This window comes from Penaeus japonicus, unplaced genomic scaffold (genome assembly GCF_977035675.1).
Source record: "Penaeus japonicus unplaced genomic scaffold, GWHDUDI00000001_assembly GWHDUDI00000013, whole genome shotgun sequence".
In the NCBI taxonomy this organism is placed as follows: domain Eukaryota; kingdom Metazoa; phylum Arthropoda; class Malacostraca; order Decapoda; family Penaeidae; genus Penaeus; species Penaeus japonicus.
Window position 1 is genome coordinate 29,218,857 of NW_028234415.1, and position 12,500 is coordinate 29,231,356.

General features: G+C 37.0%; 1 protein-coding gene across 1 annotated transcript in view; it reads left to right on the forward strand.

Moving 5' to 3' along the window:
- Window positions 1–12,500, forward strand: part of LOC122250822 (uncharacterized) — a 38,814-nt gene that overhangs the window by 9,769 nt on the left and 16,545 nt on the right. The window contains exons 2-10 of the mRNA XM_086542934.1: window positions 511–591; window positions 5,482–5,651; window positions 5,857–5,982; window positions 6,258–6,501; window positions 6,732–6,875; window positions 7,836–7,934; window positions 8,281–8,414; window positions 8,848–10,028; window positions 10,450–10,514. Coding sequence (XP_086399060.1) covers window positions 522–591; window positions 5,482–5,651; window positions 5,857–5,982; window positions 6,258–6,501; window positions 6,732–6,875; window positions 7,836–7,934; window positions 8,281–8,414; window positions 8,848–10,028; window positions 10,450–10,514 — 2,233 coding nt within the window. The 5' untranslated portion in view covers window positions 511–521. The remainder of the gene's footprint in view (window positions 1–510; window positions 592–5,481; window positions 5,652–5,856; window positions 5,983–6,257; window positions 6,502–6,731; window positions 6,876–7,835; window positions 7,935–8,280; window positions 8,415–8,847; window positions 10,029–10,449; window positions 10,515–12,500) is intronic.

A 12,500-nucleotide genomic window follows, 5' to 3' on the forward strand; every position in this document is an offset into this window, starting at 1 on the left:
ACTACTACTACTACTACTACTACTACTGAAGCTACTGCTACTTCTGCTACTACAACTAATTCTATGACTCCAGCTGCTCCTGTTGTTATTACTTCTATTACTATCTGATATAATTGATACTATAATATTTTGTTTATGCTACTCTTAACCTTTCTCTTACTGACATTGTTTTTGATAGTGTTACAATTTTTAATCCCCACTATTTTCATTTTCATTATATCAATATTATTATTACCATTGATAGCATTGTCATCATCTTTGTAGATCACTTATAATCATTATTACTGTGTTTTTCTTCCTGTTTCTGTTACTCAAACTTTGTTACCTACAAAGGTTCTATGTTGGTAAACTTATGTTTTTGTTGCAATTGCTATTGTTATTGATAATCTATTATTTTTTTTAATCATGTATATGCATACAAATGTAATATGACTATCTTATATAATTCAAATCTGTTTATATAACAAAATGGACAAGTAGTCAAGAACTAATTTAATCTTGACTTTCCAGGTGTTTGAGGCATGGCTGACCCAATGTTTGTTGCTCAGCGTACTTCCTCCAACCAGCTTTCTCTGAATATTAGTGACGTCAGTAAGTATTCATAATCCTGCTTTTGTTCTGTGATTTACTGAGTATAGATTTTGTGTAGAGGTATGTTTATATCTTCAGTCCATTTCAGTACGTTTTGCAACATTCACTGTATAGATACATCTTTGTACATAATGAAGGTTAATATTCATTTAGGGATTGTTGACATAAAGATAAGAGGAAATGCCTTTTACAGAATTATTTTTCGTATTGAGAATCCACTCGCATTATGATGTAGATTCTATGATTTGCACTTAAGGGAAAAATTTAAATGTTTCAAATGTGTCTGTAATGGGTTAAAATCCCAAACATAGAGTGCACCACTCTCTCCTGGCACCAGCAAGAAAGAAAACCTTGAATGGCACTCATCCACTGTCTCGACTAGGCACTAACTTCAAAGAGCAATGACACACAGCGAGCAGACTATCTGCGATTTTAAAGTACTGGTGGTGAAGGGGTGGAGGCAGAATGAAAAGAGGAAGGTGAACCAGACCATGCGTAGCATTTGTAATGTGACCTTGTGCCAGTGTAGCTGGTTTGTGCATTGTGAAGTGTATGCGGCTTTCCTATTATCTATCTCTCAAAAAATATTTTTTTCTAATTATAGAATATAGCTACTCTTTGTGCTATTGTAAATATGTAATGTTGAGTGTAAAGAATGTGATGAGCTGATATAGACTCTGTACCACAATATTATACTGCAATTTTAATTGATTACAAGATTGAGAAGGCCTGTCAGATGGCACATGTAAGCCTAATGATATAGGAACACAGAAACTGACTAATGCAAAAAAGACTAGTATCATAACAAGTCTATGAAAGAGAATGAGAAAACCGTACATATGTTGTGTGACTCTCTCCCTTTGAAATGAAACCTGTCTTGTGTGCCATGCAGGTTTCTCTGGTGCCTCTCTTATGATCTAAGCTTGAAAATGGATGTTCCATATCCAATCGGTTAATAGTTAGTTCAACCCATTGCATATGGGCATAGATTTACTTGACTGGTCACCTGTACTGGCATTAACCCGTTCCCGACGGGGCCAATCCGGCTTAAATAGACCAAAATTCCGGGACTCTTAAACGCATAAGCCTAACGCGTCGGGATTCTCGGCCGCACTGGCCGCGAGCCAGCGCTGCGCGCTGGCTCCTCCCGCGCCCCGGGCTGGACAAAGTAACGCGTCCCCGTCGTGTAGCCCAAAAACCACTAGACGTGTTATCTTGTCATCCGTCGTTAACGGGTTAATGCCACCTTCAAGGCACCCATGATAGATTTAATTTAATCCATTCACGACGGGGCTATTTGGCTCTAAATGGTCAGAATGCCAGGGTATTCAAATGCATAAACCTAATGCCTGGAGATTCTCGGGCACACTAGCCTCCAGCAAGTGCTGTACACCAGATCACCTAGCGCACCAGCCTTGACTACATATCTCGGGCTGATTCCAGCTCTGAATGGTCAGAATGCCGGGGTTTTCGAATGCATAAGCCTAACGCCTCGGGATTGTCGGGGGCACTAGCTGCGAGCCTGGGCTATATGCTCGCTCACCCTGAGCGCCAGCATCTGACATAAAAACCACTAAACGTGTAAGCATGTCATCCGGCGAGAATGGGTTAAAATTGAGTGAGCTTCATCTGATTTATCACAACTTTTCATGCTCTCTTTCATTCACTTTCTTTAAAAATAGAGTGATATATGTGTTCATCATCATATGTATTTTACTATTTTGTGAGACTTATGCCCGTAGTAAAGAACCTGTGGGGTGTGGGGCGTCGGGAAAATGTGACGGGTGTCGGGTGTAGGGTGTAGGATAAAATGTGACGGATAAATAAAATAAAATAGGATAAATAAAATAAAATAGAAAATGTGACGGGTGTCGGGTGTAGGGCGTAGGATAAAGGCCCGTAATAAAGAACATGTTGTGACGGGTTACCCGTCCAGTGTTCGCAGTAAAGAAAATGGGATTTCCGAGGATTAGTATTGGAACGTCGGGAATTTTCATCGGGTGCCTTCCTCCTCCCCACAGATGTACCCGTCAATATAAAGAGTTTATTTTTGGTAGGACATCATATAATAATATAAAAATATCATAATATAGCGCATGTTATATAATTTTATTAATATAGATAATATCATTCTCTGGTCAAAAACAAATCTTTATCTTTTGTTTAAAGATCGATTCGTATTTCAGGATTCATTGTATTAATTAAGTAAACATGATTCTGTCTTCGATATGGTCGTGATTAATTTGTTTTAACATTCATGTTAATGATTTTATGACTATAAAAGACCTATTATGGAAAAAATAAAGAGTGAATTCCAATATATCTATGTTTCAAATGCGCGCTCTCGGGTGTTGTGTACATCGATCAAGGCTACCAACATCGTACGATCTCTACGTCTCATTATAGAAAGATAAACAAAGTCGGCTTTTTTTTGGGATGAAATATAATAAATAAAATCATATTTATGTTTCAATTGTGCGCTCTCAGGTGTTGTTTACATCGATCAAGGTTACCAAAATCGTCCGATCTATACGTCTCATTGAACAGGTTGGCATCACTGACAACCAAGCCCACCGGCACACGTTCTTTACTGTCGAACATGCAGACGGGTGCCCTACACCCGACACCCGTCACATTTTCCCGACGCCCCACACCCGACAGGTTCTTTACTACGGGCCTTAATGTCCTACGCCCTACACCCGACACCCGTCACATTTTCCTGACGCCCCACACCCCACAGGTTCTTTACTACGGGCCTTAGCCCATTCATGATAGGATGTATTTTTGCTTACTCCCTCTTCCGCTGGGATGATGACAAGTATGTGACTCTCTGTTCTGGGGTGTTTTCCCGCTGCAGGCCATGCTGAACCTCTCAGAGCATTTTTCACCCACCCTATCCTTATGGTTTACATGATTCTGCAAACCATAAGGATTTTAAAGGCACATAGAAATATTGCCATGTTCAGAGGAGTTATTTTAGTTGAAAACATGTTACAGCAATGCTTTTCTAGTGTTATTTTATTGAACTTTGCCTATATTCTTCACTTCTATTTGATGGAAAGTGGAGGCAATCTTTTAGTATGGCATTATAAAACATGTTTTTTTTTTTTTTTTTTTTTTTTTTTTTTTTTTTTTTTTTTTTTTTTTTTTTTTTTACCAAAATGAAAAGGACAATATAAATAATCAAACATGTTCACATAGGTATCTACATGTACCTTATGACTTGATGTGACACAATGTGATATCATGGGTAATTGACAAATTACAAGTAGTATTATATTGGTAATTTTTTATTTTATTTTATTTCTTGGCCAATCACATTTGATTATACAATATTTTTTTGACTCAGATCTTTTTACTCAACCGATCAAAAGCAGAAATCACCATGATGTCATCAGTATCATGTTTTCTGTACCCTTATTTATTATTATTTTTTTTTTTTTTTTGCATTGTCACATTTTATGACATTCAAACACCTTTACTAAAATAACTGAGTCTAAGAAATTATGAAAAAGGATCATACTTAAGGCCAATCTTTCATTCTATTGCAGATAGACCATGTGATAGGAAGTCAACCGTTATAATTGCGTTAAAAGTGCCATCTGACAGTGTTTATCAATATAGTGAATTAGACTTGTAGTTTAGGGTCAATATAAGATAATGATGTTATTTATACTTATTGTAATAGAAGTATTACAGTTTTGTGAGTAGACAAAAAGCAACTTTAATAACCCCTAATGAAAATACACAAAGAGATAGGGAAGAGGAAGAAAACCTCTTCTTACAATTGCAATTGCCAGATCACAAAGCAGCCATATGCCATAATGGCTCAAGGTTACATTGCAGATGATACATATGGTCTGGATCAACCTCATTCTACCTGCACATCCTACCAGAGGTCAGCATCTTGCTGTATGTCATTACTCTTTGAAGATAGTGCCCATCAGAGACCATGGAAAGGGTGCCCTTCGAGGCTTTCTTTCCTGCTTGTGCTAAAAGAGAATGGTGCATTCTGTTTTGGGGATTTTCAGATAAAAGTATTTGGATGAATATGACAGCAAATTTAACAATTATAATGGCAATTGGCATCATAAGTCACTAAATAGTTATTACCCAAAACCTGGTAGAGATTTACAGTGATCCACTCTGCTCTAACAAAAAATATGCAACAGCGACTATTGGCACTTATGTATTACCCATGTCTTCAGTTCAAATCTTTTTTGACATTTATGTGTTACAACCCGTTGGCAGTGGATTAATTTTTGTTTAATGTAGTGCCAAGAAAATAGCATGTTAACCTGAAGAAGAAAGAAAGTTAAATAAATATTTTGCTGTATGACTTTAATGAGGTGAACCAACAATGAAATCTTAGATAACATGCATGATAAATTCATAAATTATGAGACTCATAAAAATATCCTGTCCAGCTGTCCTGTCCAGTTGAAATTCAGTTTCACATCAAGAAGAAAGCTTGAAAATAGTTTTAGTAACATTCCGTTATATTTGGTATTGGTAAAACGTCAGAAGGGGACAAAGTGCTAAAATTTGTTGGTAGATTTTATACAGGATAAAATTGTGAATAATTTTATACTAATGGAGTTTATGCAACAACTCTCAAGCTCTGCTTTTTTAAAGTTACTAAAGATGTATCATTTCCAGTATATGTGAAGAGAGCAATCACTGCCTGCTGTTAGTGTGGTTAATTTTGGTGACTGATTTCCCAAATTTGATTGTATGGTTCTAGATATTATTTGTAAAATCAGGTCAAAATAATGAATATCATAGATATAAAAAGATATTAATACGTCTAATACTCTTTTCAATATATAGTCATGTATACATTAAGAGTCATATTCACTGTATTTTGGATTATTTTTGCCCTCTTTTCAGTTGACATAATTGGCCAAGATGAACCAGATTATGCAGCATCGGCTATCTCTGTGTATGGAGGGGTACAGATGGGAGGGGGAGGAGGCGGGACTGCAAGTGAAGCAAACTTTTCCACCATCTCCTCTGCCACAAGACCTGACCCTGATCTGGAGAGTAAACGTAAAGCCTTTGTAAGTGTTTGTCGTGTTTTAATGGGTTAGATATAGGATTATCTGTGTATAAAGGTATACTTCATATTGATGTGTATTTGGATTGATATGATGGGCAATATATTGTAAAAGTGACATTAAAGGTGGAAATACAATATTGAGAGTTTAAAGGCATGTATCAATAGTTAATTATTTACAGAAAGTGACAAAGTTCTGTATCTTTTAGGTACGTATTATAGAACAGCCCCAAGCAAAGGCTCTTCGTTTTCGATATATTTGTGAAGGACGTTCAGCTGGATCAATACCAGGAGTTCGAAGTACAACAGAAAATAAAACTTACCCAGCTATTCAGGTGTGTTATATGTTTTCTATATCTATAGTTCAATTGTTGTTATGAGCTTCAAGTTAACAGAAATTCCAGTATACTAAAGATAGAATTTTTTTTTTTTACTATTCACAAAATGTGTTTGGAATGCTTTGAAATTTGTACTGAAAACTGCATTGCTTTTAGTGAATCTCAGATGAATTAATTGAGCACAGAAGAAGAATACTAGAAATATGCATTTGTATAGAATTCTCTTTTTAATCCACTTAACAGACTTCCTTGTTTTTTTTTTTCAATATCAGGTGGTAGGATACAAAGGACCTGCTGTGGTGGTGGTGTCCTGTGTCACAGTTGACCCACCATACCGACCCCACCCACACAACTTGGTGGGGAAGGAAGGATGCAAAAAAGGCGTGTGTACTATGACCATTAATAATGACTCCATGCAGTGTGTGTTTAGCAATTTGGGGATTCAGTGTGTCAAAAAGCGTGATGTGGAAGACGCCCTCAAGTTACGAGAGGAGATTAGAGTTGACCCTTTCCAGAGTGAGTTGGAATATGTGGGACTTGTATTGCTATTTTTCTCTGAATTTGTTAAAAATGGATATTCAGCTTGGAATATATTTTCTTAGATGAATATGTGCTCATGTTAATTGATTATTTCATATATACTTAATTATGGTATAAATTAGTTATAGAGAAGTACTCCACAAGATATGATTTAACCTAAGTAGACTTGATTGGTTTATGTCTGATGCTGCTCTCTTGTTTTACAGCTGGGTTTTCTCATCGTAATCAGCCACAGAGTATCGACCTTAATGCTCTAAGACTGTGTTTTCAAGTATTCCTTGAGGGATCAGAAAAGGGGAAATTTACCTTCCCATTAAAACCACAAGTGTCAGATCCCATTTATGACAAGAGTAAGTTATATCTTGTTTTGCATGGTATATATGGTATGTGTCCCTTATGTTCATAAAGCTGTTTGTTTCTTTATCTGTTTACTCACTTCTCTTTGTTTCCTTTGCCCTATATGATGTTGGTAACCCTCTGGCCAGAATCCCATCTCTCTACTAGTAATCCAACTAATCACCCATTTGATATCCTTATATCCTCCCAGTCCATCTAATCTTCTTATCTTTTGTTCCTTTGTTTTTTGTTTCCTTCTTTCTACTATCCTTCTCTTCTCTTTTTCCTTCATTCCTTCACCTTCACCTTCAGCTTTACCACCTTCACCACCTTCACCTTCACCACCTTCACCTTTACCACCTTCACCTTTACCACCTTCACCTTTACCACCTTCACCTTTACCACCTTCACCTTTACCACCTTCACCTTTACCACCTTCACCTTTACCACCTTCACCTTTACCACCTTCACCTTCACCTGCCTTCCCTTCCCTTCCCTTCCCTTCCCTTCCCTTCCCTTCCCTTCCCTTCCCTTCCCTTCCCTTCCCTTCCCTTCCCTTCCCTTCCCTTCCCCTCCCTCCCCTCCCCCCCCCTCCCCCCCCCCCCCTCCCCCCCCCCCCCCTCCCCTCCCCTTCCCTTCCCTTCCCTTCCCTTCCCTTCCCTTCCCTTCCCTTCCCTTCCCTTCCCTTCCCTTCCCTTCCCTTCCATTTCCTTCTTAACCCGTCCTTTCCATCTAAGCCCATCCATTCATCTTTTTATTCCTTGATCCACAAGTGCATTTGTAATTCATCCTGGATTTCAAATATGCATACAAAGTTGCAGTATGATATAGGATGTTGCATAAAAGTGTTCTTATAAACCTTATGTATATCTTATAAATTGAGATTTCATGAAAGGATACATATTCAATGTTTAAGATAATTAAAAGAAAATAATATAACAGTTCTATACATGACTCAATTTTTTTTCTGCTAGAGGCCACGTCAGATCTGATTATCTGCAAACTCAGTGACTGTACAAGCAGTGTGGCTGGTGGCAAAGAGATTATTCTCCTCTGTGATAAAGTTACTAAAGGTAAGCAATTATATCATATTCACTTAATGTTATAGAGAAATGTCTTTTACCACATTTTCCTAGGTCCATTCCGTAAATTATTATTTTTTAGATTCTTTGCAGAGGGATGAGTTCTCTAACGTTCATATGAAAAAGAAAAAGAAATCTAAACAGTCATATTTGTTTCATAATTTAGTGAACAAACTTATATTTTTTTCGCTAATCCTCAGTATGTTTAGAAGCCAAGGGATTAGGACTGCAATTTTAAGATTTGAAAGTTATCTTGGTTATATGTTCTGATTCTGTATGGAGACTTCAAATAGACAGTTTCAAAGCATTGAACTTATTGAGAATTCCCTTCTTGCAGAGGACATTCACGTCCGCTTCTATGAGGTCAAAGATGGAATGATAGAATGGGAAGCCTTTGGTGACTTCCAAGCTTCAGATGTCCACAAGCAGGTGGCCATTTCATTTAAGACTCCCAGATATAAAACTCTTGAGGTAAACATTCTCCAAGATGTCTTTGGTATAGATGAAAAAAAAAAAAAAAAAAATCAGAGATTAAAGTGTAATGATGTAATTTGATCTTAGCATGTTGTATGAATAGCAACAACATGAACACACTAGTTTAGGTAAGGTGACTTAAAGATCTAAGGTGAAGGCATCATTAGTTTGACTTACTGACACTGAACTCTCTTCTTAAAGCCAAGTATATTTCTATTGTAGGCTTTCATTCATTTATTTAAATTGGTATTTCAAAGTGGTATGTTTCCAGGTATTAAAGTAAAGGTAATATGGTTTAACTTTTTGGATTATAACTAACTTCTTTGATGTATAGAATACTTTTAATAGTAATGTAGTATTTTTATTGTAAGTATTTATAAGTATTTTATTTGTAGCCATAGCACTATTTGTATTTTATTTGCATTTGTAGATAGAGAACCCCATAAAGGTGTACGTGCAGCTGTTGCGACCATCAGACAAGAGTACCAGTGATCCACGGCCGTTCCAGTATTTGCCTCTCGACTCAGGTAGGCCTTTCACATCATTTAAGAGGCTAAAGAACAATTATGGGTTATTCCAGCGTATTCTTGGCCTGGACTCGCCCTTGGCAGGTTCTACAACCATAGAAGATAGCCTTCGTCACAAGACACCTCAGTCTCCCAGGTCAGGATTTCTTGACAGTATTACACTTGAGGAAACAAAACCAACACCACCAGCATATGCCAAAGTACCATCACCTGCAGCACAACCTCAACCCCGTCCGGCCCCTTCAGCTTCACCTCCACCACTTGCTCAGCCCAAAACTCCTACTCCACCATCACTCTCTCCTCCAATGGCAGGAGCTTTCCCATCACCAGGACAGAGTATTGATGATATCAAACAGAGACTCACAGCTACCCTAGACCGGAGGAGAGCAGGTGCCACATCACCTAAAGCTACTGTTACTCAGCTAAGACCCTCACCTTTCTGGTCAGATGATGCTAGTGTTTATTCAGATCCAGACATGTTGGATGATGTCCTCAGTCAAGGTAGTGTCAATGACCTCCTATCTGCAGTTGGGGATGGTTTTGCAGTTTATGAAGATATAACTGGTATATCTGATTCTGCAAATAATAATCCCCTGGCAGGGGATGCTGTGTATGGAGATGCATCATATGCATCATGCTATTCAAATCTCGAGTTTGTGATGGGCCAGGCTAGAGCTGCAGTCTCACCAGGAACAACTACAGGAGTCAGTAATAAAGCAGAAGAAACGCCACCATCTTTACCCCCGAAGAAAAATCCAAGAGGTTCGACTGTACAATCAGATGATGACTTTGGAGAGTATGGCACACCCTCAAGTCAACCCATACATCCAAATAAAGCTGCTTTGTTATTAGAAAGAGGGTTCCGTCTGGGAAATATCAACAATGTGAATAATTCTAGTCAGAGTTCTGCTGGTAATCATAGCGTAGATAATGCTTTATATTATGATCCAGGTGGGAGCCTTCAAGCACCTTTAGGCTCAGCCTCTGAATGTGATGAACTAGATGATATGTGGGAGGAAACGCCAAATCAGCCTCAGGAACGCACTTGTGAACAATTACCACGCACCGTCCTTGATTTATTTGTGTAATGTGATGTCTCTTCCCATGTGCTGAGGGCACCTATTGAAGCCACAGGAGGAAGTAGAAAATGAAGTAGAAAGGAAATTAGAAAAATGGTTAAAGTTTGCGAGAAGGGGTTAATTTTCGTAATTTTTTGAAATGTACAAAATTGGGTATATTCATATCTCTAGAACTTTGTTTTACATGGTAATTTTTTCTTGAATCTTGACTTCAAACCATGTTATTTGGTGTGTGATCAGAAAGCTCTGGAAGACTTCCAGAAGAAAGAGACAATTCTTCTCCTTGGCTGTAACTGCTCTTGCATTATGCACTTTTATCACACTAGCCCATTTTCCCAAAAGCTTCTGTCTTCATGATGAATAATCAATTTGGTGAGTGAGATGGCTTTTATAGTGACATCTTTCAGTGAGCCATTTGCCACATAGTATGACCTTTGATCACTTCAATGAAGAATCTCATACTCATTTAGAACCAGATTGGGCTCTGGGAGGTGCGTTTATAGCTTTAAGAATCCACTTTAAGGTTTCTGCCAACATGGCTGAATTTCAAATCTCTTTCCATAGGGTCCCTATGAAATTTTATTGTACTGTTTATATCATGAAACATATTCATTGCCAAAGTTTGCCCTCATTTTTATCTTGAATTGTTGAACGTCTTATGTAGTTCATTCACGCACCTTATCAAAAAATAATAGGAAATATTGGGACTAAGTGTAGTTAATGCAATTTCTGTAGTAAAGCACATGTAGTGGAACTGTTTTAGGGTAAAAGTGGTAGATGTTTGGGGTTTGTTTAACTTTTGACATTGTATAAAAAATTCAGATGTCCTTTATTTAGATCTATCAAAAGGTGGGTGGTTATGTATAAAAGAGGTTGTTACTTATGATATGTTTAATTTGTTTTTTTGTAAACCATGTTGATTTTTAATTTGACAATTGCTGTGATTAACATTTTATTTTTTACAAAGGTATGCATTAACTGCTATAGAATTCTAGTCAGGTTTGATCAGGTTGTGGTGGTGTTGTAAAAAGAAAAAAAACTGAAGATATTGATTGAAAGAATTACCATCACATTCTAGGCCAAGAAAGATTGCAAACTTAATAACAAGGAGGCAAAAGAAAATATATTATCCTTCATGGCAGTCAAAATTTAGGTGCCATGGGAACTTTTGTCACTCTGCTGTACCTAAAGAAAAAGAAAGCTGGAATGATAGAAAACATGATATTCACTTTGTGAAGATGGTGAAACAAGATTGATCCAGTATATTTTACTAAATACTCATTTGTTAGAAGAATGTTAAATTCACCAACAGTTTGGAATATATCTAATCCGTAGCCATAAACATGAATATCAAAAAAGAAAAGATGAAAAATGCAGAATGCTAAACTAATCATTTTGAGTACCAGTTTGTTTCTCAGAAAGAACTTATATGAGACCTCAGTTTATATATATTTTTTTGTAATTGTAATGTTATAAACAAAATGAGAAGAGATTTCTACAAATGAATTCCTGATTGTATTACAATTACAACTTCAGAGGAAGCAAAAATTTCCCATGTTAAGAAAGATGTCGTGTAGAAGTACATGAAAAAGGTAGCTCACCATAATGGGTTCCTAGATCTGTCCATCCATTCAGATTAATATTCAGGTGAGATATTTAGGTGCTTTAAATGATAATCTAGTCATTGACCTTGCCTCTTGTCATAGTGCATGATGGGTGCTTGACAAGTAGCGCCAAAGCAGGAGATCCAGTGTCTCCTTATGTCAGACAGGGTGGGAGTGAGTTATACATTAAATTTATCTCTTTAGGTGCAGCTTATGTGTGATGGAATTAGGTGCTCAAATACAGACATACAACTCTTTGAGTAGTTAAAAGTGTAATTTTATTCGGGGTTTTGATATTCTAGCAGCCATTTTTCAAACCATTAGTTAAGGGCAATTAAAAGAGGTCTTTTGAAGACTGCATAAATGATTAAATGCACAAATAGTGCTGGTCAGAATGCTTCTTACCCAGATTACATGTCTAGAAATCTGCTAGGTGATGCATTTTTCTCCTTTAAGGTTAGTAGTACTAACTTTGTTGATAACCACCTTGCAGTATGTAGCCATTTAAGTTTTCTTGGTTAAGTAAAAATTTCATCATTAAGGGAGAATATTTGAAAAATGGTTTCTTTTAAAAGAAGAGAAAATGTAAATGCTAGACTTTTATAGGTGAAATCATATTATAAGTATTAAAGGTTTTTATTTTCCATCAGCATTATTGTAGCTGTATCATTATCAACAAATATGGGGCAAGAGTTTTGGCCAGCACTGTACAATAATGGAGAGTGGCTGTATATGTATACGTGGCTGTGTGTGTATCTATGCCTGCATGAGTGATAGTTGACTTGGTCCTTTTTGTAGGAGCTAGCTGTCATGAAAAAGTATCAATACTTGTATTTTATTTGACTATGTACAAGATTGTGAATGGACACAACT